Consider the following 26,023-nt stretch of genomic DNA (forward strand, 5'->3'; position numbering starts at 1 on the left):
GCTCATTCACCGCTACATTCATTTTTATGGTACATGCCATTCTTCTTTTAGGCTATAATAATTTTTGTTTTCTCTCTCTCTCTCTCTCTCTCTCTCTCTCTTTAAATATTATGTCGTTGATTCAACGGTCTTTTCAATCTAATATACAATTCACCATTGGATGCGAAACATTGAATGCGGCCAAAATAACAACGCCATCGACATCAGTTTCATTAAAATTGATGATGGATAAATCATGAGTCATTTCTTTCAGACAAAGTCTCATCTGTTTGGCGATATTCAATTCCTTTGCCATAAAAAAGAATTCAACCTAAACCGATTGCTCCTAAGCAACACACACACAATTCGCTGTGAGTTGCATATTGCACACACATACACACGCACAAAACACACACCGTACACACCGACACCATGTTCACCATATCCATTCACACACACACACACACAGAATTCATCGAGAGCATCCTCTCTGTTCAGACCAAAGAGCTGAGCAAAGCATAAACGCGTATGACCTTTGCGTGTGTGTTGGAAAATGCGGTGCCTTTGTGTGAACACACGTACACATAATTTTTGGGTCGTTCAAAACCAATTCCATTCCATCTAATAAACATGAACGTGTGTGTGCATGCATGTATGTGTGGTGAGGTGAAATGTTATAACGACAACTGGTAATGACAATAACAAATCGAAGCGAACGGCATTCGCCATATTGTATATGCTCACAGGGATTTCGCTTCTATGGGCAAACAATTTGGGGAATGGAACGACGAGAAGAAATAAAACATACGCATACGCACACACTGAGAAGTGTTCGATTTTTATTTGGCATCGTTTGATAGATGTGTGTGTGTGTGTGTGTGCGACGGTGTGGTGTGTTGTGTCGTTTGATGTATGTATATGTGCGTGCATGTTTGGAAATTGGTTTTAATGCTGCTGCTCTGTAACCATCCTCAGTTTTGATTCCGTGTTCCAAACGATTCGACTGTGTCTCTTCGTGTATTGCTTGTGTGTGCGAACAACAGCAACAACGACAACAACAACGGCGACAACGGCAACGACGACGGCGACGACAAGAAGAAACACACAAAAAATAAATACACTATATGTGTAATATCTGTTCCATACATGAACGCTAGTGTTCGCTTTCGCGCTGGCTCTTTCATCTTTTTTTACCTTCTACATTTATAAAAAAAAGAATTTGTGTTTTTTGTTACTCTTGTACGGTTCGTGTCGCATGTAAAGAGAATGTTTGGTGCTTTGTGTCGTGTTTATTTGTGGTAGAAAATCCACGGGAATAAGAGAAGAAGCAAAAAAAAAATAAAAACCTTAAATGCAATCTATATTTTTGTGTCGCGAATACCATCATTTCATTTTCTGTTTTCCGTGTACAAAACGAAATTCAGTTCTCAACGGGAAACATTGTATTAATTTCCATTTCAAAGTAAGAAATAACCACAGAGAGCAAGGATCTCTATATCTCGTTCTCAAGTGAAGTGTTTTAATTTAATTCAAAGTGAAATTTTGTTGATTCAATTGTGGAATGCTCCTTCAAATTTAATGAATATAGAAGATGCAAGAGAGTAAACAACGGCCATCGACAAAACTAATTGAATGAAATACTATTTTCGTATTACTCTCATTCGCCCCGACGAAACAATAAATTCGGAATGAACGCGCAACAACCAGCAATTTTTCTGAAAATGAATTGGTTGGTCGCATAAAAATGTGCATTGAATGTGTTTTGTTATTGAGGGCAGAAAATGTGAATATTCGCATAGTCGAAGAAAAGAAAAGTAAATACAGTGCATTTTCGAATTGAAATGAACAACAAAATTGACAATCACAGAACCGAACGAAATCAATGTTAAAGATGAAACATTCGAGTTCATATATGAACACACAGTGCAAATGAATCCAACGAATACAGTATTTTGTGTTTGTGAGTGATTTCAACGCGGTGGAACCGTAAAAAAAGAGAAGTTTCTATGAAATAAGCTTCGACTATTCTCGGTGGAGTAAATTTCAACAGGAAAAAACAACAACAAATTCTCTGAATAACCCACAAGATCTTGATTAATTCTCTCTGATTTGCGGCTCATTTCGCAACCATATATACACACAGAGTGAGACTTATTCTTCTAGACACATCAGTGAAAAGTTCCACAAGATTAATACAACTCACCGATGTGAAGAGAGTGCGTATCATATTCATATTATTACTATGCATAAAGATGAACAAGACGATAAACGAGGAAAGAATCATAAAATAATCTTCATCGCTAAGAGTGAGTGTGTCATAATTTTTATTAAGTTAATGCGTTTTGCGTTCTTTTTGTCTTTTATAGCACATTTTCTTTCTGGTTTCGTTGTTGTTTTTTGTTTTTTAAAATTATTTACCTCTCATATTTTATACATATTTGAATGTGTTTTACTTTTTTCCTTTCTTTGGATATCTCATTCAGTCGTTTATACGTACCATTGAGAAAATTTCGTTCATGTCCCAGGAAAAAGAATATGACAAAGAATGAGAGATATAAATGACGAGTGTTTAGATGATTTGGTAGCGCTGGTGATGATTGCGAGAGAGAGAGAGAGAGTGTGAGAGAGTGAATGAGCGGTGAATTAGAGCGATTGAGTTGTATACAAGGAATGAAAATTGATTTTAAGTGATAAATATTCATAAAAAAGGAGGCGAATGTGACTAGAAAAACTCGAAAGGGACGACGATGACGTCGATGACGATGGCGTACATTTTAAATGAATATATATATATATATATATATATTTATTCTTCCCTTTGCCTTCACCATCCGTCGTAACGGTGTAAGCCTTACCCAAATAAAGAGAAAATGACACTCTCTATCGCTCTAAGAGCGAGTGTGTTACTTGAGAGAAAACGACAAGCGGTAGCCCCCGATTCATAAACACACCATGTTTCACACAGCAACAGCCGCAGCAGTAGCAGCAAAAGTAGCAGCCGCAACAGCAACATCAGCAGCAGCAGCCAAACAACATACCATTGAGCAATTGACAGTGGGAAAAATCTAAATTGTAAACAAAAGGCTGCCGAAAATAGACGAGACAAACGATATACATATAACATAAGATGAACGTAAAATTACACGAAAAAAATGGCAGCAATTATATTTGAATTGAATACATGACATACGCATGGCGTAATTTTGAAAAATTTAAATTACTGCTTCTCGCTCGTTTGCCACATACATTATTGCTTCTCGTTGATTTGGGTTTTCTTTTCGACATTCACCAGTTTGAATATGTGTTATGTGTTATGTGTGTGTGTGTATGTTTCGGGGGGCTTCGGTAACTTCAAGTTACTAACTTGTCTTTTTATTTTTCAATTTTTTTTTGTCCATTTACATTTGGTTTGTGTGTGTTTTTTTCACATTTTTATTTTCTATTTTCGTTTGTTCATTTTAACTCCAAAATTTACGAGCGCTGCGAGAAAAGAAAACCAAGAGAGAGAGAGAGAGAGAGAGAGAGAGAGAGAGAGAGAGAGAGAGCGAGAGTGAGGGAGAGAAGGAGTGAGAAAAAAAAGTAACAACATTGAATGAGAGAGAGAATTGAGAGTAATTATACCGTCGACGACATTCATTAGATAGACGATCAAAAAACATGAAATTTCTTGTTGGCTCATTGAGAACCACCTAATCCAAATCAGATGGCATGCTTTGCTCGGCTATTAATTTTTAATCGGATTATCAGGAGGGGAAAAAAACCGTAATTCGTGGATGAACAAAATGAAACGAAAGTAGCAGCCGGATAAGTGGGTAAGAGTGAGCGAATGAGCGGTACAAACGTGTGCGTGCGCGCGCTAGAACGCGTGCGACAACAATTGACTCATTCGATAAATGGCAAATGCAAACGCCAAAAAACGTGCTAACCAAATTTCCATCAGCAGAGCCAAGCCTCAAGCCAAGCCAAAACCAAGCCAAAATGGCTAAAATAAGGCAAACACGAATAATCATACAAATGGAAAATAACAACATGGAGCAAGCAAGAAACAAGCCATCAATTGAAAAAGTCAAACGGAACATTTGGATTTGCCAGTTGGGCCTGCCATACATGTAACACACACACACACTCACAACCATTTCTGTTTCATAAAAATTGCATTTGAATGAAAATTAATGCAGTCAGTAACACACAAGTGCGTGTGCTTGTGATGCGTTTGTCACGCCGTGCAATGAGTCAAATGTGAAATGCGAAATGCCATTCACAAAATAATAATAATAATATTGTAGCATCGCGCGCCGATTGTGACGATATTTTCTTGTGCATTTAAAATATGTTCTTTTCGTCGTTTTCTGTTCCTTTGGCTTCTAAATATACAGATTCCGAACGGCACAGCGGAAATTGAACAGTTTACTTGTGTGTACGTTGCTTTTTTTCTGCTCTCTTTCTCTGGTTTCTTTCGTTTTGCCCATTTCTCTTCTCGGTAATTTTAGCAACACAAGAAGCATATGCCGCACACGCAATCACACCAAACACAACTGAATCGGAATGAAAAAAGAGCGGCACAAAGAGAGAGAGAGAGAGAGAGAGAGAGAGAGAGAGAGAGAGAGAGAGAGTAGAAGAGACGAAACGTAAACTTTAAGAATATATGCAACTACGCTAAAACGCTTCAATTACAGCGCAATTTATTTCGTGTATAATGCAAGTGCAAGTGCATGGTTGACGATGATGATGTCGATGATGATGATGGCGGCGTCATGCATGTGACAAATGGGAACTATGCGCCATTCAACCCATCCGATTTCAATTCATTTTATTTATAAGTTCTAAACAGTGAAATTGCTCGTCCCAATCGATCCGGTAAACAATCAAAGTGAGCGCGCGAATACACACATATATACTGTGTACACGATATAGACTTGTATAATTGTTCTCGTCTATTTGTCGCCCTCGCCTCACTAACAACAATAATACCGAGAGGCTCAGCCGTACACACACACACACACACATACATATATACTCGTTCCACCCAATCGGATCAATCCGACTCGTTGATATCGTTAATCGCATTTTTAATTAAGTCCATCATCCAATTGAATATCCATAATTGTGTTATTGATGAAAATCGGAGCGGTTAAGTCTTTGTGTCCCGTCACAGATACACACTGACACTTATGTCCAACTACATATAGCGCATACATATTCGACGTTGGCGACGGTGATGGTGACGGTGGCGTTGGTCGTCGTCGTCTCTTCCATCGTTGTCATTTTCTCGCTCTCATTTCCACACTAAGCGCAAAATCAATCACGAAATTGCTGAAAATCATCCAATCGAAGGTGTGTGTAAATGAATGGATTGGATCCAGGAGATAGAGAGTGGCAGGGCGGCAAATATTGTGTGATGATAATGGATTTTATGTTTTAACGAGTTGAGTATGGCTGAGCTTTTCGCTTTGTGAATATATATGGGTGTGTGCGTATAAATGTGTATGTGTGTAGGGATATATTGGAGTGCAGCACCGAAACGGCCTAAGCACCTTTTTACCTACATTTTCCAAATTCACAATCCCAATCATTCAAGATTAACATGGGCCCTTATAACAGTAATGGCCAGAATCAGCCAAAGAGAACTCTCAAAGTGTCCATCAATACTTGATGGCTCTTTCTCGCTCTTTCGTTCTCACTTTTGCACGCATTGAGCATCCAATCACCACAATCGACCAGAGCGATAACACCAAAAATTAATGATTTTCCATTTTTCGGGTGACGAAATGTTTGGTTATTGTATGTGATTAAGGTGTCATTTGAATAAAAAGCTTCATCTAGGTGTACACAGTACACGGTACGCAAAAATAGAGAGCGTACACACTTTGGTGTATCTACTATGCTTATACTGCTCAGTTTACGGTAGGAAAAGTCCTGTAGTTGGGTAACGTTTTGGTGTGTGTTTGAGCTTGCTCTAGCCCTATTATTTCTCTAGTATTTGAATTGTGAATTTTGCGTTTTCCGCAAAATCCCCGAATGCAATACTGTTTGAACTCTCTCCCGTGTTCTCGCACTCTCTTCCTCGCATAGTTGCTCTCTCTCTCTCTCTCTCTCTCTCTCTCTCTCTCTCGATTCATGATATATAAATATAAATATATGTGTAAATATTTGCGTGCTATTGGTAGTTTGTTTACTTAAGCAAACATAGCGCGACCGCGCACACACATTCAATATATATAGATCGCATTTTCGTGTTCTCGACTCCTGACTCGAAAATGTGTTCCTTGCCACACTCATTCACTCTCGCACGCAAGCCACTTGCAGTGAACGGGCTGCTGCTGTTGCTGCTACTGCTGCTACTGCTGCACGACATATATACGTATAATATTTTAACAGCACTATGCATACGTGCACAGTGGCAGCATATATGTATAGCGCGAGAAATATACCCGGAGAGTGTTTTGTTGTTGTTGTTGTTGTTGTTGGTTACTTGTTTATAATCATGGCATCTCAAGTCAGGTGTGAACCTGAACGTGTATTTAAATGGGTATTTCATACGTAAATACAAAGCTTGAACTCTAGTTGACATACAAAATCTATTAATGTCTCACATTCGTTAAATCATAGTGTTTATTTCGCCATAAATATATATGTTGGGCTCTTATTTTTAATTACGTTCGCTTTTTTTGCGTGCTGTGTGTATGTTTCTGGTGCGCTATTTTTGTTGTTATTCGTGGTGATGATGATGATGGTAGTAGCGGCGGCGGTGGTGGTGTTGTTGTTTTATTATTATTATTATTCAACTGGACTCCTTGTGCTTTTGTTTTTATGGTATTGCTATTTGACGCTGTTCGTCCATATTGATGGTGTGTGTGTGTGTGTGTGTCGGTTTCGTTTTCCGATTTGAGCAGCCAGCACATACAATTTGCACACGGTTTTATGATGAATTGTTTGAACGGCTGGAATGCTGGTGGCTCTTCTCTCTCTTCTTTTCTCTATTGCTCATGTTCGCCAACATCGTTATGCATTCATAAGAGCCATTTTAGGATGGTTTATGTATTAAAAATAGAAACAGTTTGATTGAGGTCCATTTCGATGCTGATGCCGATCTCTCTCTCTCTCTCACACTCACACACTCGTTCGTTTGCTCACACTCTATTCAACTCCACTCCAGCACGAACAAGTGAGCCAACAATCACACATCTCGAATCCATCGCCTATATCTATCTATCCGTCCATCGATATAGCTGAGTATATCGGTCGGGGGGCTCTGATGTAAGATTGTGTCGGCTTTTATTGTACCAAAGAGACAAACGCAAACATTTAAGCACTCAAAGCACTCAAGCATTGAGCCATTTATCGAGTGATATAGTTTTGGTTATTATTTTGCCTCGAGCTGTATCATCGTTTCATTTCGATATCTCTCGCTCTCTCGCTGTCGATACGTTAGTATTTCGGTTCAGGAGCTAGCTGGCTGTTTGGCTGACTGGCTGGCTGGCTGAATGACTGGTGTGTGTATATTACTATGTATACATTTACGTTACTGCTATTTTGTTGGTTGGTTTTGGTCTAGCTCATGGCTTACAGCTAATGCGATATGTGCGTTGTTGCATCTAGTTTTGCCACCAATGTACACACACCATTCAATTTAATAAACCATCGAAATGTACACATACATATCGCAATACGATAGATATACCTGCGAGCAATGTAAGCACTTTACGTTCACTCATTTGCATCTGGTTTGATGGGGTTTGCTTTTGCTTTCATTTTTTTCCTACTCGGTTGCTGTTGCTGTCGACAACAGTGTTAATTCGTCGGTTATACGCTGCAATTTTTTTTCACTCTCTCTCTCTCTCTCTCTCTCTTTCCCTCTCTATTCCTTTCTTTATTATTCTATTCGCCTCGGAGACTAGTTGCGAATGGAAGAGAGAGAAAGAGACATACGCACACAGAGAGAAATAGAGGAGAGAGGTTTCGATTTTCCATGCATTTGACTATGAAATTTTCATGAAAATCCTTATCGCACAACTGGCGACAGAGCAGCAAGCGATGAAGCATTTGAGCATACACAAATAGCCAGCCGAGCAGCAATAATAGCAACCACCATCGCGTTTAAGTCGCACGAATGAGCTCTTAAACATTTACTGTTGGAAAAGTACCAGCGCGCCTCCAAACGCACACATACAAACACACACACTCCAAAATTCACCTCGTGAATGTGTCGCATTTTCGTATGAACGAAAAAAAAAAATTATGAAAATTTCATAAATATAATGAACGTGAATAATGTTTGTTGCGAGGCATAGAAAATACTGAAGAACAGAATGTGTGCTTGTGTGTATGAGCGCGGAGGGAAAAAAAGGCAGCGAGGCGAGATGGAGCGACAAAATGACAGAATATATTTCACACCAGAATAAAAATATTGATTTAAATTTAATATAATTAAGGTTTATGTTCTATGAACTGTGACATATTCGTTAAGCATGACATTATACATGCATAGCATAAACGATCCATAGAGCGGGAGCGATGGAGAGAGAGTGAGAGCCAAAACCAAAGCCAGAGCCGAGAAAACCCATGCTGTTTTGCGCTTAACAAAAACACACGCTTCTGTATGGATATCCGAATATGAAAACACACTGATCGCATTCATTCGTGTGTGTTTTTCCTTTCTTTCTTTCTATTTCTCTCTCTCTCTCTCTCTCTCTCTCTCTCTCTCTCTCTCTAGCCTTTCCTTTGCCTTTGATGAACAATAGGCATACTAAACAACATGTAAATACATCATGCATTTTAGAGCATATCGAAAGCCAGCAGCAGCGCTGGCTGCTTTTTCCATGTAAATCGTCGTCATCGTCGTAGTCATACACACAGTGTGCGCTCAAATAGCATCTGAGAGCAGTGCCAGTGCGACAACAGTTACAACATATTTTATTTTTTTTCTTTCTTTCGTTCTTTCTTCAATGCTTTTCTCTTCATCATATCTCTATCTTACGCTCTACGTGTGTTTCAACTCGAATTCTTTTGTATGGATGTTACTACTACTCTCTATACAACAACTATACTAATTTTTCTTTTCTTGTACTCTCTCTCTCTCTCTCTCTCTCTCTCTCTCTCTCTCTCTCTCTCTTCTGTTGTATTGTTGTTTGATGTGTGTGTCGAGTTTCTCTACTTCATTCCTTTTTGTGTACCTTAAATGAAATGCCTTCTGTGATATGTGCGAAGTAATGAAGCGAGCAATCACACACTCATACACGCTTACATGAAGCACAGTTCGGCATTCGGCATATCGTCACATGGTATTAGGGTATTTTATAGGGTACATTTTCACATAACCGGCACGAACACACATGCTTAATACATGACGGCATACACCTTAAAAAAAAAACTTTGTTCCATCCAACCGAGAAAAAATAGCGTAGAAACAGAAAGAAAAAAACCAAACACACACAAAAATTGTACAAAACAAAAATAAGCAAGTAAGGCAGCCAGCCTGCCGAAAGAGAAAAAATTTACTAAAAAGACGAAATGAATCATAGTAGTAATAATAATAATGGCGCACATTTTCTCTCTTACGCTCTCGCTCTCTCGCTCCCGGTGTATGCTTATTACCATTTTGTTGATTATTGCATGGATCGAGCATACGAACGAACGCTGTGTTGAGCTCAAGCTTGAGCAACATTGTGTTACTATTATTACTAATTTTCAGGATGGATATTCGTGGTGTACGCTCATTCCCGTCTGGCACACGATTCTTTATTTTTTTTCTTTTTTCTTTTCATTCTTTCTTCTTTCTACCAAAATGCCTTTTGTTTTGAGCCGCGCGCTTGCGTTCGCACTCACGCTCGCGCTCATTCGCCAAAAACGAATTACGACTTTCACATCCATACAACGGATCGGCACAATTTATTTGAAGGTGTGTAGCACAACATATCATAGCACACGGAACGAAATATATTCGAACGGCAAATCAAGGGCCGAAGAATATTATTATTATTATGAGAAAAAAAAGAATAAAATGTGTGTATTGAAAATTATCTGTAATCGACACTTACCGATTCGCTGCGAATCACCGAGAGAACGGCGACGAATAAAAAAAATAATAACAACAACAACAACAGCAAAACAACACATATTATATGTGTATTAAAATATGCTTTTCAGATGGGTTCACATCGTGAAAATAATGCCTTTTTCATTATACCAAAATCGTGGGTAATGGAAATTATATTATATGTGTATGTTTACATCGCACGGGTATTAAAAACGAGCGCGCGCGCGTACACATACGCGGAGAGGAATGAGAAAATCGAGAAACGAAAATTGCGTAAATAGATACAGAGCAAAATATCAAAAAAAAAAAAAAAGTACCGAAGGCAGCAGCCGCAACAGCAGCGGTCCATGTCATGCAGACGAAAAAGCAGAAGTTTCAGTTCATATCGATGTCTTTCTCGCTCTTCCTCGTTCTGTCGAGCGCTCACACCCGTTCGCTCAAACACACGGGCCTCCGGAACGAAAAAAAAGAAGACTCGAACACAATATTCTTTGCACGTTATTGTAATCTAATGGCGTGTAATATGAAAAATTTTACGCTCTTCAAAAATCGCTCGATTTTTCTTGCACAATGCCATGCTCATTCGATCTCTCCGTGTCTCTGTCTCTCTCACCTCACTTGTCTCTTGCTTGCATCTCGCATGTGGTTGTGTGTACGTGAATCACACACCGTCGAAAGGGAAAAGGGCGCAACCGAAAAGCGACACATACACGTACCGGAGGCTAAAGCATGCAAAACCAAAGTTAGATAGATAGTCAAGTGAACCGAAGCGAAGCAAGACACCGAAATATATATATATATACAACCGAAAAGAAAAATAACACGAAACTCTCATCGCCAATAAAACCAATCGATTGGCAAAAATTTCATAAAATACGCATCAGATCTACTTAATTTATGAACCCAGCACAGTAAATATATATGCAACGACGACGACGACGACAGCGACGAAGTTCATGAAAATTGAGATTTTATTTTGTTAAACGATGTGTTCTGTCGTTGTGCAGATTGCCAAGAATAAATAGAAAACTAGAGACCATGGAAAATATGTGTCACGTTTCTTTTTCATTTCGTCTTTTCTTACTCTCTCTCCCTTTCTCTGAATGTTTTTTTCTTCTTCTTTCGTTTCTGTTCTGGAAAATTGTTTGTTCGTCAATTGTCGTTGGGGAATTCGATGAATTGTCAAACATTCGCCGCTCACATCACGCCTGTCCGTTAATCGATTGCTTAATAATTTATTGAGTTGAAAACAGAACACAACAGGCAGGCAGGCAGGCAGGCAGGCAGGCAAGCGACCCGAATGAAAGACGGGGACAAAATCGCTTATTTTGCAGGAAAGTTTGAATCTCTTGATTTTTTGTTTGTGATAAAAGAATCTCTTATTTTTGTCGATGGTTTGATGATACGGTGAAGCTGTTTATTCACTGGAATCGATCTGCATTTCGAAACTTTACGTTTTTTTCTTCGGATTCTCCTGTTTTTTCCCTCTCTCTCTCTCTCTCTCTCTCTCTCTCTCTCTCTCTCTCTCTCTCTCTCTCTCTACAGTTCTTTCATCTGATTTAAGATAGATAAATCGAAAGCTAGCGGCTAGACTCCATGTTGGAAACACGGGGTACGCGCCGCGCATACCATGACAAAAGATGTCTTGTCATGCTAAATCAATAGAACTCCCGCTGGATTTTCTCGTCAAGAAAATCGACAACATTCAAGCAACTTGGATTCGTGTGCTCTTCGATATAAATATGTTTTTTTTCCTTTTGCTTATTCTCCATCGTTTTGTGTTTCGGTTCCATTTTCGCGTGAACACAAAGACTTAAAATCGAATTTCGTGCTAAAAGCGCGCGACAAAATTTCATTTTGGCCATATATTCATTGGCTCGATTCGGTATATCGACGTAGCATAGTGAATGTATGTGCACGAGAGAGTTGATGAGGCAATGCGGAGCGCGTACTCGGTATAAATTGCTTATTAAAATATTCATTCAATTAAAAAGTCTTCAAAGCATGAATGAGGGATATTTAGGCACAGTCGTGCCTTATTCGTACGTATGCGAATGCCAAGCGCCGAACAAAGGCTTTCACAATAATGAGGTTCACTTGAGAGTTTTTTTCTTCTTCTTCTTCTTCTTCTTTGTGTGTGTGTGTGTGTGTGTGTTTGATTCGTTGGCATTCAGGTGTATATTCGAAGCGGTTGATCGGAAAAAAAGATCCCTTTGAATATAATAACTTTATGAATTAACCGTGCCGAACGCAACATTATTGGCCCGCCTAATTAGATTGGCACACATTTTGATCATTTTTTTTCTTCTTCTTCTTCTTCTTTTCCTTCATTTTTTGGTTGCGCTTACGAAAGAGGCTATCTTCATTGATTATGATTACCCTTCGAAATGATTGCCTGAATCGAATTATCGTTGGTCGAACAGGCATCACTCGTTCAGTTTTTGTTTGCTGTTTTTTGTGTGTTGTTGTTGTTGGTTAAAATAAGGGGGACAATTGTATAATGAACGATTTTTTGTGTGTGTGTGTATTGTGAATATTCAAGCAGGTGTTGATTCGTTTGCTTTATCTATTGCGTCCGAAAAACCCATCCATTTTCAGGTTTTTGTCTTGTCAATGAATAAATGATGGCGTTGAGGTCATAGGTATTCATATATTAATTTTTTATCTATTTTTTTTCCTCTTCTGTCTTTGCAGGATCATCAACAGCGGCTTGCATACATACATACATACATACACACACAAGCATTTACAACGTAAAACTGATATCGAACCGCATAGCCTAGATGTGATATGGAAATGAAAATGAAATATGTATCAAAATACCGGGAAAAATAAGCACCACAACGATTTATGAAAACGCGCTTACACCGAAAATATCATTTGCATATTCATCAACATCATACGTTCTTGAACGAACAGAAACCGTTTCGATTCTATCGCTATCGTTGCCGTTCTCGTTCTCATCGTGTGTGCTGCGCTTTTTTGATAAAAATCGAAGAAAACCCATTTCTCGAGTGGTTCGATTTGAAAAATTTATATACACACAAACGAAAAGTTCTTTTTTTTACCTCAATAACACTCCGGAAAAAAAAGAAGCTCACACACAACACATATGCTAGAAACCACTCATACGAAGTAGCAAAAAAAAGAAGAAGTACAAGAACCGATTCAAATCGATCTCAAAATATTTATTCGAAATTTCCATCTCTTTTTAAAAACGATAAACGTAAACACACACGGAGTGATATAGAGAGAGAGAGAGAGAAGCATACACACCCGCAAATCGACAGGATCGAATTTCAGTGCGACTTGAATGGGTCCGAGTACATCGTGCATTTTTAATCAGTACAAATAACCATAAAACAACAGACCAACCGATAGATTCAATTTTTTTTCTGTTTGAGTTTCGGTTGGATTTTTTTTTGTTCATTCGGTAATTCCAATATCGTTGTGTCAACCAATTTTTTTTAAACAAGGAGAACAAGAATAAAAAAGGCCATACGTAACAACACAAAGCATTTTCAGAACCGATTCGATACTCATAGAGAATGAGAGCTGATGTTGTTGTTCATGTGGTTCGATTTTAACGAGATAATCGATAATAAAATCGAAAATCGCTCAGCGTGTGAGGAGAGCATCGACCGATCGAATTACGATAAATAAAACAAAAAAAAGAGTTTAAAAAAAAACGACCGAAAAAAAATATTATTCATATTTTAATTCGGTTGAGAACACGAAAGAACGAAGTAAAGAGAGTGTCGCATCGAGAGAGAGAGAGCAAGCGAGCGCTTATTATTCTGCGACTGTCAACTATCGTCAAAACAACAGATAAAAAAGAAAAAAACAAACGATTTATCCAGAAGAAGAAGAAGAATCAAAACGAAACACACAAACCGATTATTTTCAGTTATATTGTTTTTATTCTTTGTGTCGTTTGTGTGTGTGTGTGTGTTTTGGTTTTAAATCGCGCGTGTTGTTTCTGTCCGAGTAAAGTAAATGAGAGAATAAAACTTGATGAACAGTCCAAATCACAAACGCATACATCGACCGAAACAACAACACCAGCCACATGCCGCTTTGCTCATTATTTTAATGTCATCTATATGTAAATTACCGAAGACGCTCACAGACATCGCAGCCGGAAACTTAGCCACGGCAATTTTATCATCATTGCTGCTTCACCTCCAGAACATCTATCAAATAACAACAGCATCATCACCACCACCAACTGCAAATAGACAACGACGACGGCATCATTGTCGTCGTCGTCAACTTCATCATTATCATCACAACCAGCACAACAATAATTGTACTAACAAAAACAACAATAACCGAAACAGCAACAGCTTCAACAGCCAGCACGCACAAATTCAGCAATCGTCTCCGTCGCATGAACGAATAGTCGTTAAACCAAATCTCTTAGCCACTAATTTAGTTAATACTTTAATGATATCTCTGTACATTACGCTATTTGTATCACTGTCGATATATCCAGTTTCCGTTGTCGCTGTCAGTAAGTATAAAACGGTCCATTCTACCAATATAATACACATATTCTCTCTATCATTCTTCAAAGTCATCATCCATCTCTCATTTCACTAGCATTCGCATGTGCGCGCACGAGCGCGCACCCGCTACACACGCCAAGCAAACGGTTATGAATATAAATAGAGGCATTTTTGGTCTCGTTTCGTTGCTCACTGCGTGTAAGTAGGTGTGCGTGTGTGTCTATGTGCACGCGTGCGAGCGAAGAGTGAATGAACGATAGATGCGACATGCAAATTGTCATTTGAAAGTTTTATCGTTTCGGCGTTTTCACCACAGAAAACCAAACAAAACAAACGCATGAAAAAACGGTTAAGCGAGCGGGATCGGTACTCAGTGGAGCATATGACGCATTGCGAAACTTCTCAAAAATGACTTTTGCATTCGTCATCTACCAGAGATGATTATTACCTATTGAAATCCCCAAACGATTATTATTTACGAGACAGTTTCGAACCGCCTCCTTTTATATCTGTGGCGGTGGCGGCGGCGGTTACGACAAGTTTCCCCCGTTCGAAAAAGTTTCCATTGTTTGCGGTTTTCCATAGAAATTCTTATAAAATTTTGACTCATCAAACCGAACCAACCAGAACAATTCAATTCCCAAGTGACTCACCGTTCATAATTTTGTTCTTTCTCTCTCCCCCTCTCTCTCTCTCTCACTCGTCCACTCGCCCTTTTGTTGTGCAGCGCCCAAATATGAAACGGCATACGCATGTGAGGAAAAAACGTTGACAATCGGATGTGAGCCGGGCTATGTGATCAATTTGATACGTGCAAATTATGGCCGATTTTCGATAACCATTTGCAATGATCAAGGCAATGTGGACTGGAGCGTCAATTGCATGTCGGCCAAGAGTTTGCGTGTACTATACGCAAAATGCTCACACAAGCAAAACTGCAGCATTCTGGCCAGCACAAACACATTCGGCGATCCATGCCCCGGCACACATAAATACTTAGAAGCTCATTATCAATGTGTATCAGGTAAGAAATTGGCCCCGGTTTTCGGGATAGTATTTTCTATCTCTATTGCTGGATTTTTTTTTTTCGTTGGTTTTTTTTCTGCTATGAGATCAGAGCCATTTGTACTAAATAGAATGCTAAGCGGTTTGGTTCATTTGTTTTCTTTCTCTTCTTCTCTCTCTCTCTCTCTCTCACTCTCGCTCTCAAACACGTTGCAGCGTCACAAGCCACATCAACAACGGCTCGGCCGAGCCCAGCGTGGCTGATAACATCGCAACCAAGCGTTTGGGGCACATCAACCATACGCTATCCAACGACAGCCCGTATACGTGACTTGGATTCATTGTCTACAGTTGACAGTATTGTAAATAGGTAAGCGATTTATTTTCGATTTTTTTTTGTCTCTCATTCACACCCTCTCCCGTTCACTTTGCCACTTCATTTCCTCCATTTTTTTTCGGTGTTCATTTTATTAAAAGCAAAAAAAAAATCTCTTCTCGTCTTTTCCATTAACAGAAATAGTAATTTTAATGTTAGCAACAAGTCCAATAGTGATAACGAGGATAGTAGTAATAAACCAAGTAGTAATACAAATGATTCGTTAGCGAATCGATCCAAATCTGTGACACAATCGAAAGTAAGCGGCATACCGTTTGCCAACAGCAACAAAAATGACACATCATCGTTAAGCGCATCGACGACCAATCGAAATAATGAAAATGCATCGGTTGCGGCAGTCACCAAGTCAATCTATAATAGCAATCATAATATACCAATAAATCTTGGCGCCAATACGCCAATGTCGTCGTCAACATTCTCGGCACCGCCGTTGAAAACTATTGTCAATTCGGATGATGAATCGATGGTCGGTGGTGGTGGGGGTGGTGGCGACGGTGATGATGATCGAACGGATGATTTAAATTCGCAGCAAGATTTTGGCAGCACCGGAAAATCGACCGGAGGAGTGAATACAATTAATAATGCTGGCGCTTACAATGATGATACAAACGGTCTGTATTGTGGATCGACCACAGCACGGAATCTTTTTTGGAATTATACACGTGTTGGTGATATCAATGTGCAACCGTGTCCGCCCGGTTCGACGGGCATTGCCAAATGGCGATGTTCGGGCACACTTTTGCCAACAGCAACCAAATCACAAAAACCGTCGTCACGCAATAACCCATCGGCCGACGATACCAATGACAATCATATGGACGATGATCCATTGTATGCCAGCAACACTGAACGTGGATACATGTGGCAGCCCAGCACACCTGATCTCACCCAGTGCCGAAGTTTATGGCTCAACAGTCTCGAAGTTCGTGTTAATCAACGAGATTCAGCATTAGTTTCAATTGCAAATGATTTATCACAGGTATACACTTCAATCATCCTACACCCAACACTCACTGAATTTATAAACAATGACAATACCAATAGCTTCCGTTTCCATGGTGGATAAAACCGATTTAAATTTGTTTCATTTTTTTCTCCTTTAAATTTCACCATCAGGTCACCAATAGCAAAACATTATACGGCGGTGATATGCTGGTTACAACGAAAATCATTCAATCGTTATGCGAAAAAATGACATATGACATTGAAACATTCTCCGATCAACGTCAACGCGAATCCGTTGTGCTCGAGCTGTTGAATAGCGTCGTAAAAACGGGCAGCAATTTACTCGATGAAACGCAACAGTATTCATGGATGGATTTAAGCTTTGAAGATCAAATGCGAGTGGCTACATCATTATTGACTGGCTTAGAAGATAATGCCTTTTTACTTGCCGATACCATAGCGGCCGAACGGAATGTCGTACAAAAAGTCAAAAATATTCGTAAGTATACCGGATTTTTTCTTTTATCGGTTTGAGGAAATCGATTTTGTCATTTTCACAGAAGAAAGGTTAATAATTTGAATTTTTTACCTAATTACTTGCAGTTTTGTCGGTTCGAGTACTGGAAACACGCAATATTATCAGCAATCAAGTGTTCCCTGATCAAAGCATTGAACAGGACAGTAACAGTGAAGACAGCATCGAATTACCGCGAGGTGCTCTACTTGAAAATAGCGAGGGTGGATTGGTTCGCATCGTTTTTGTAGCATTCGATCGACTTGAATCGATTCTTCGACCTTTGGATTCGGGCAACGAACCGAAATCGTACGACAGTGTTGGTAACGAGGAAACGATAGGTAAGGGAGACATTTGTTTTTCTGTTGGAAATACGAACACAATGTGAAAAACCTTTAAAATGCTTTTCATAATGCGTAAAATGCGATATTATTCAAACCATGAATACAATATTGCGCATTCCGTGAACGAAAATTGAGAGCATTGAATTGAATGAAATCTCTTTCAAATGGAATCTTATACTCTTCGATCTTAAATGATGAATTCAATTCATCATCTTTCATGAAGATTCATCTAAATCATCCTCATGCTTTCGTTAACAGGGCCATCTGAATATGCGCCTGTGACAACTAAGGAAAGTGTCAACACCACCCAATCGCAACAGCCTCGTGTCAGAATACTCAATAGCAAGGTGATATCGGCGAGTTTGGGTAAAGGCCGTCACATCCAATTGTCTCAACCGATTCGATTGATTCTGAAACATTTGCAAACCGACAACGTAACCAATCCAACATGCGTGTTCTGGAACTACATTGATCAGTATGTCAATTATAATTTAGTTTAATTTTATTTTTTGTCAATCAATCTCCATTCGATTCGTACATTATTTCACTCTAATTGAATGCCAATTTCAAATTTGTGTTTTGTTTTTTTTTTTTCTTCTCTGTTTTGTGTTTTTTTCCGTAGTGCGTGGTCGGAAGACGGTTGTCACATCGATCAAACGAATCGAACGCACACGATTTGTATGTGCAATCATTTGACAAACTTTGCCATTTTGATGGATGTGATCGATGATACGGCGCAGGTATACATTTCAATCATCCTACACCCTACACTCACTGAATTTAAAAACAATGAAAATACCAATAGCTTCCGTTTCCATGGTGAATAAAACCGATTTAAATTTGTTTCATTTTTTTCTTCTTTACGGCGCAGTTTATCCAGCAAATCGGGCTATTCGATGAGAATATGCGCATTTTAATCTCAATCAGCATTGCCATTTGTATTGTATTTGTAGTAATAGCCCTGTTAACGCTAAAGTTTTTTAATGGCATTTTCATGAAGGTAAGAACAACACAACCAAACCATCACCAACACCAACACCAACTTCACCACCAACATGGACAAAACGATACATTACAAACGAATAGTTCGAATATTCAATTAAGTAGTTTTATAAATTTGGAGCAACAACATCAGCGACAAAATCAGCATTTTGTCAACGATGGTTTTGCGAATGCAATGAATGAATTAAATGCAATGACATGTCAATCAATGAATCGTGAAAATCCACAAAACAATAGTTTAACAATGCCAAACAATGATTGTACGATTAGCGCAGTAAATAGCTTAAGCGAACGAATTCCATTGCAAAATTATCAGCATTTTCATCATCATTACCATCATCATCATCATTTTCATTTGCCACCACCGTCGATTCCATCAGTGTCACATGGCAATTCACACAATCACTTTGTGTTCAATTCGAATGTGTTCAATGCAAACACTGTCAATTCGGCCAATGTTAATAACAGTGTTGGTCTTAAACTGGCCACGGCCAATGAAAACGGCCAATCGGATCGCACCGATTTAATTGTGAATTTACGCAAAGGTGAATCGAACAATGACAACAATGACAACGATGGTAGCGGCGGCGGCGGCGGCGGCGGTGAGGTTAATGACAATAGTGGCGGTGGCCGTTCACAAACATCGCCACGTCCAACTTCAAACAATGAAAACTTTCCCATGACACGAGTGGGCAATGCAAACAATTTCATGGCCCGTGGTCACTTACAAGGTCATCTACACTCCCACTACCCACGATACTCACAACAGATCGTCTAACCACCACGACGACGACAACCATGACCACAATGAGAACAACGGCAATAATTTTGTGCAAAACTTTTCTCCCTTTGTACTGCATTAACGAGATTTATTCATATATAGAGTATATAAATATATTTTTTTTTGCGGTTTTATCCTGAAACCTTTCAAAGACTTTTTTTGCGTTAGGTCAATTCGACGTGTTTATTATTTTTTTTTTTAATTGTTTATTTAATTCAATGTTAGTGCAAACAAAAACCAATGTGATAGATTTAATTTTTAGGTTGTCATACATTTATGTACAAATCGATATGTTTTAAGTATGATTTCACACATACACACGTGTATGTGTGTGTGACAAAGAAATTAGGACAATAATATTAACAATTTTTGTTTTTCGCTCAGTTTCAATTGACAAAAGAAATACAAAGGAAGACCAGAAAAAAAATTTGAATACAACTCAACAAATCTCTCTTGCACTCAAACTCATGGTGTGATTTATGATTCTGCACTTTGGCTTATTCTAGTGCTCTTGCATACTCGATCTATGTTGAACCGTTGTGTGCCACAGACAAAATGCACACGAACGCATGGCTACTATGGTTCTATGTCGCGATGTGTGCATAGTGTAAACCATAGAATGGAATATACGAAGAGTATGCAAGAGCACCGACCAAGGAGCCGAAGTGCAGAATCATAGCCCATCATCATGAGTTTAGATGCACGAATTTTTGTTCAGAAATTGATAAGACAAACACTCGAATTTCGCAACATACACAATTGACAAGATTCAATTTGCCAAGCTCAAATTGATGCGATAAATTTGATTAGGTAACACTTGGCCCTAATTCCATACAGATCAAAAGCAACGAAAAATTCTTACTACGTGAAGAAGTATAAAGAAGTAGTATTCCACTTTGTAAAAGTATAAAAAAAGTCAACTGTTTTTTTTTTGTAAATGATAATTTGTAAACGCAAAATCTCTGTTTAGTTTGACACAGACACAGTGTTTTTTTTCTCTGCATTTTACCATCCATTTAAAATCGACAACAACAAAATAAATAAAGCAAACTTTATATTTTTCTTTCATAATAATTGAATATAATAAACAGCAACAAAATAAATATTGAACATTTATTATTTTTCATTTTTTTTTCTCATCATCTCTCTCTTGCTCTGTGGCTTTTTCTCTCATTTATTGTTTAAGTATGTGTTAAGCGAATGCATAAAAAGACAAACGATTGGTGTAACAAAAAAAAATTCTGTAGCGAAATCAGTAGAATCATTGTTTTGGATATCAGATCAAATCAAGCAATTCATAATATTTTGTGGTATGAAGACGACGAATTTTATTTGTGGTCTTCATGAAATTAAAATTTACCAAAAACAAAGTAACACATTTTTGGACACAACAAAAAACCGAAATTCAATTTTTTTTTTCCAAATTGACATGTTTAATTATTTTTTGTTTCATTCAAAACCAAATTTATGAACGAAAAGAAAAGAAAGAAAAAGATCAAGAGAAAACTTTTTTTTCGTCTCGTTTTGTGCATGATTTTTGTTTCTGATATACTAAAACCTGAACCAAATTATTTTATTTTCCCTTCCCTCTTTTCTTTTATTTTAGTCAAATCGAACGACAATTTATAAAAATCTATACATCTGTCTGTTGGTAACTGAAGTGCTCATTTGGTTGGGTAACGTTCAAAATGAGTCGAGCCTATTGTGCGGCTTTACAACAGCATTTTTGCATTGTGCATTCCTATGCACAATCAGTTGGATTTTCTTGGAAGGTAAGTGCTACAAATCTGCTTTCAAATTCACATCGTTGTCGTTTGTTTGTTTGTTTGTTACCTGTTTTTGTCTGCTCAACTTAAACTCTGCCATGCACTTGCTTGCTAGTCCCGTTCGTTTGTATGCAGCTGCTATTATTTTTGTGCCGTACTTTCGAATGACCAATGTGTCAAATTAGATGACCGAACATTTTCGTCTTTCTTGCTTAATTAAATGCTTTTATGCGTGTTCTTGCACCATTTTTTACACGGCTAAAAAAAAAAATCAAATCAAAATCCGTGTGATTTTTCGTTCGTGTTCGTTTTTTCCGACAACAATTTTCTGAACCGAGTGACAACAACAACAACCAAAAACAAAAACCTACCAATCATTTCAGGCCTTCAATCGTACATTGTCCTTACCACCGAGGAGATATTGCTAGATGTGGAAAATTCATCGCGTGTCATTTCCTATTACCTAATCACATACGGGCTTTCGTTTACCATTGTCGCTATATCGTTAGGCATCGATCCGAGCGCTTACACCATCAAAGCTGATGCATGCGTTTGGATGGAACAAAGCTATCTATTTTACATCACATTCGTAATGCCATGCTGCGTTTATATTCTGGTAATGACCAATTTCTAGTTTTTTCTTTCGTTATTCTAGTGCTCTTTCAAAGTAAATTCCATGCCAATGGCAAATTCGCCCCTTAATTCCATTTAATCAAATTTTCCTTTTTTTTCTATCGTGTTTGCGTGCGCTCCCGCTTTTCATAGGCTAATCTTGCGTATATTGTCTCATCGGCATTTGTTTTATGCAAAAAGCATAAAACTGCACTGAAGAACAAGGAGCACACACGACTCGCCAATATTCGGTTTGTATTACTATTTTGCTCTTTTCGACCATACGTGAAAGCAGAAGTTTGTCAATAATTAACATTTAATCCGCTTGAAATGTCATCCAGATTCCATTTGCACGGTTCATTTATTTTCCAAATAATATTCGTGGCATGTTGGGTTTGTGCCTATCTGTACATGGTCAACTTGCATCGACTGTACGATTCGATTGGTACCGCATCAGCGCATCACTATAGCAGCGCCCAGGCAAATATCACATTCTATGGATATGGATTCGTTGTATTGAATATCATTCAGGGTGCTTTCATCATGTGCTATCACTGCTTGCAGAATGAACGAGTGAGTATTTATACGGATTTCGACAAACAAATGACTTGATTCTGACTTAATTTTGAACAAATCCAAATAATTTCTATTGATTGCGTATGCATTTCACCAGATTCGCCGTGAATACCAGAAATTCGTGCAAGATTCTTGGCTGCCGCAATGTTTGCAATGTGTCGTCACTGTGGATGAAGATCAGCCAACCGCCAGCCCTGCCAATAATGCATTGAGTGCAAATGTATTGCTTCCAGCATCAAATACGTCAACCAAAAAGAAAAACGGTCCCGTTGATGCTGCTGATGTAACCGGAACATTTCTGACCGTATCACCGGCACATCATCCACACGGGCAAACCAGCACACTGATGCGTCATCATCAAATGCAGCGTCACAATGCGATGCCACCGTATTCGGGCACATTGCGTGAACATCGAAGTGGCACCATGACACCGGCTGGCTCATCCAAATATGCCGGAGGCGGTCAAAAATATCAATACGATTTCCAAAACCCTGAACTCATTTACCCACATTCGGCGAACTCACAACAATTCCATCAACTACATGGTGAGCATTCCGTTATTCGATTGGCTCATTAATTTAATCTCCATCAGATTGAATGAGTCATATCGTTTGAAGTTAATTTTTTAAGCTGATTCGAATCATGATGAACATACATTTTTTTATTCGATGCGTTTCTTGTTTGTTTGATGATTCATTTTCCATCACTTTCATCACGAAAATGAAAATTTGATGACTTAATTATGAACATTTCAACAGTTTTAACCACCAATTATGTAATTCATAAAATATCGTAAATTAATTTCCCTTTCGTTTTGTGTTTCAGCCGATGATCATGCAAAAATGATGTACTACGATCGCAAAATGGGTAACAGTAGTAAAACGTTGAAATCACAAGGTTCGAGTTCGACACAGCAAATGTTGTCATCGCCAATGAAGCATGATTACTCGTATTGGACGGGCACCGCCGATCCAACCAGTTACCAATTGAACAAATTGTCACGTCATCCAAATGAGGTGGATCCAATGTCAGGTGGCGGCGTTGGTAGCGGTGAAATGATGCACGCCCAAGGCCAATATCCATCATATCGCAAGAAAATGATGCAGCAATATCAGCAACAAACAGCGGCCAATCCACATTCACCATCACATCCAAATATGCGTGGCACATTTGGATCGACGGGTGATTTCCAGGGACGTGGCGATAATCGGAACTCATGGGTTCAGAATGCCAATCCAAATGTGAGACATGGTCGACAACATCACCAGCAGCAGCAACAAATGAATCCAGCTGATGCACAGAATTACAACAGCTACGCTGACGAAGAGCCAGTTTATGAGGAGATTATGAGTCGAACGACGGAAAACTGTGATGGCAGCGATTTAAACGAATATCCACATTCACCAACCAGAGATAGCGATAATTTACTGCAAAACATGCGAATCGCGAACACAAATAGCACCCATAAAATGGATACAACATCGGCACAGCAACAACAGCCGCTTCACAGCAGGTAATATTTTTTTTTTTTTTGGTCGTTCTTTCTCGCTATTCGTTTTTCGGTTTTTATGATCGTCAAGGCCGAGCCTGCCTTTTCTTTCTTTTTTTCTTCAAATTTGCATTCAAAGGCTTAAGCATTAAGATCGAAATGATAAAAAAAATCTTTAACTTAACATAAAAATCATTAACTTTATCCAATCGTTCAATAAATTCTGAATAATTTTTAATAAAATTTCCCGATTTATTTGCAGGTCTGTGCAGTCGCAGCAAGAACCAAAGCATCCGCCACAAATTGGGCGCAATATATCTGCAATGTTAAATGAAAATAACACTGTTGTATGTTACCTAGAACCGTTGCCGAATTCGTAATTTAAATTAAACAAGTAATGGAAGAAAAAACTGTGAACGTGTGAGAAAAGACATAGCTGAAAGAAGAAATAACGTGAAACTTGTGTTTCGTGAAATCGGTTTGAAATCGGTCAAACAAAGTGGATTTTGATGAGAGACAGAGAATGAAAAAAAAAAATGAAATTGAAGAGAAACACAAGTATTTTGTATGTTTAGTAAAGGATAAAAAGAAAAAAATTGTAACAATTGTACACATACTATCATTCCTACAAATCACAACGGGATTATTTCACGTAAATCATGATACACACACACAAAAATTGCAAAGAAAAAAGCAACAACACTCTTAAATACACGCAAAAGAAAATCAACTCACTCATACACGGCAACCAATAAGCAAATGAACAAATTAAATGGATAGTCAAAAAAATCGAAAGAAAAATCGTCATCAACAACTGATAATTATGATGATGATGATGAAACAAAAAGCAAAATTCAACAATACGCAAATTAGAATAACGAAAATCCTTTTTATGTTCAACTATAGAATTTTATTTAATGCAACATTTTGTAATAATCTATTGGAGGCAATTTTATGTAATTTAAAGCAAAACCAAGCGATTTTTAAGGTCGAAGAAAAGCAAAAAAAAAAAACATTCAATCGAAAAAAAAGTATTTGAAGTAAAGAAACAATCTCAATCTTCTTCTTTTTTTAATTCGTGAGATGAGATTGACATTTTCTCCCTGCAAATGAGATGGAATGGAAATGAAAAAGAATGAAAACCACTGATAAACAATCATATATGTTTATATTAAATATATATTAAATGTAAAAATAGCGGATAAAAAAAGAATAAAAAATTAAAAGGCAAAAAAAACCCAAATCGTAAAACCTCTCCCTTAACAATTGCAACCTCAAAAATTGGTTCGAATTTCCTCTTTGGTTTGTTGTTGGTTTGATTTGATTTTTCTCTTCAAACAGGTGACAATGGCTTTGACACAATAACTTTTTGTTCAATCTTCGATTTTTGATTTCGTTTTTGTTTTATTCCCCTGGCTGTTCCTTTGATCCCTTCTTCGTTCCATTCAACATTTGGCTTTAGATATTCTACCCCATCGAATCAAAGTCAAATGATTCGTTTCTCCCCAAGTTTTCAATGTCGTTAGTTGTTTAATGGTTCCGAATGTCTAAGAATGACCCGTTTCCATAGAGATATTTTTTTTTTTGAGCATGCATGCCATCTCAATTATAATTGTTAGATACACAAACAGAACATAACAATTTTAAAAGAGAAAACAAAAACGCAACTTTTTAAAAAGGAAAAGGAAAAGAAAATGAAAGACACACACAAATAAATAGTCGATATCTTCGTGTTCCTGTGTAGTTTATATTTTTAATGAATGAACTTTAAATTACGATGTAACAGTCCCTTGGTTTCGCTCAATGTGTCTGTACCACTTAGACAGTCGTTTGAACCTTAATTAACACTTAAGTATTGTACTTCGCAGAAATGAAGAAAAAAACAAAACAATGAAACGAAACACACACACATACACACACACACACACACACAAGAACTCAGATTTAAATCGGAGGAAAAGAAAGCAATTGATGGGAGCAATACTCCTGGCTTACATTAAAACACACACTCACCGCAAACATTAATCATTACACGGCAAAACATACAAAAATTCTTATATCGAAATTTG

At 38.1% G+C, this 26,023-nt stretch overlaps 1 protein-coding gene across 1 annotated transcript; it reads left to right on the top strand.

The window, feature by feature from the left end:
- The first annotated feature begins 920 nt into the window (after positions 1 to 920).
- LOC129574670 (latrophilin Cirl) lies at positions 921 to 24,790 on the top strand. The gene is made up of 17 exons (XM_055456971.1): positions 921 to 2,285; positions 12,710 to 14,528; positions 15,251 to 15,547; positions 15,745 to 15,898; positions 16,043 to 16,904; positions 17,042 to 17,369; positions 17,474 to 17,725; positions 17,987 to 18,203; positions 18,351 to 18,468; positions 18,600 to 18,728; positions 21,118 to 21,283; positions 21,661 to 21,893; positions 22,043 to 22,140; positions 22,231 to 22,462; positions 22,563 to 23,010; positions 23,291 to 23,978; positions 24,217 to 24,790. Exons 2-17 carry the CDS (start codon positions 14,030 to 14,032, stop codon positions 24,332 to 24,334), a joined length of 4,839 nt encoding a protein of 1,612 aa, XP_055312946.1. The 5' UTR covers positions 921 to 2,285; positions 12,710 to 14,029; the 3' UTR covers positions 24,335 to 24,790.
- Positions 24,791 to 26,023: the final 1,233 nt, after the last annotated feature.

Source organism: Sitodiplosis mosellana, unplaced genomic scaffold, assembly GCF_009176505.1.
Source record: "Sitodiplosis mosellana isolate CC-2019 unplaced genomic scaffold, AAFC_SMos_1.0 Smas_scaffold_6165, whole genome shotgun sequence".
NCBI lineage: Eukaryota > Metazoa > Arthropoda > Insecta > Diptera > Cecidomyiidae > Sitodiplosis > Sitodiplosis mosellana.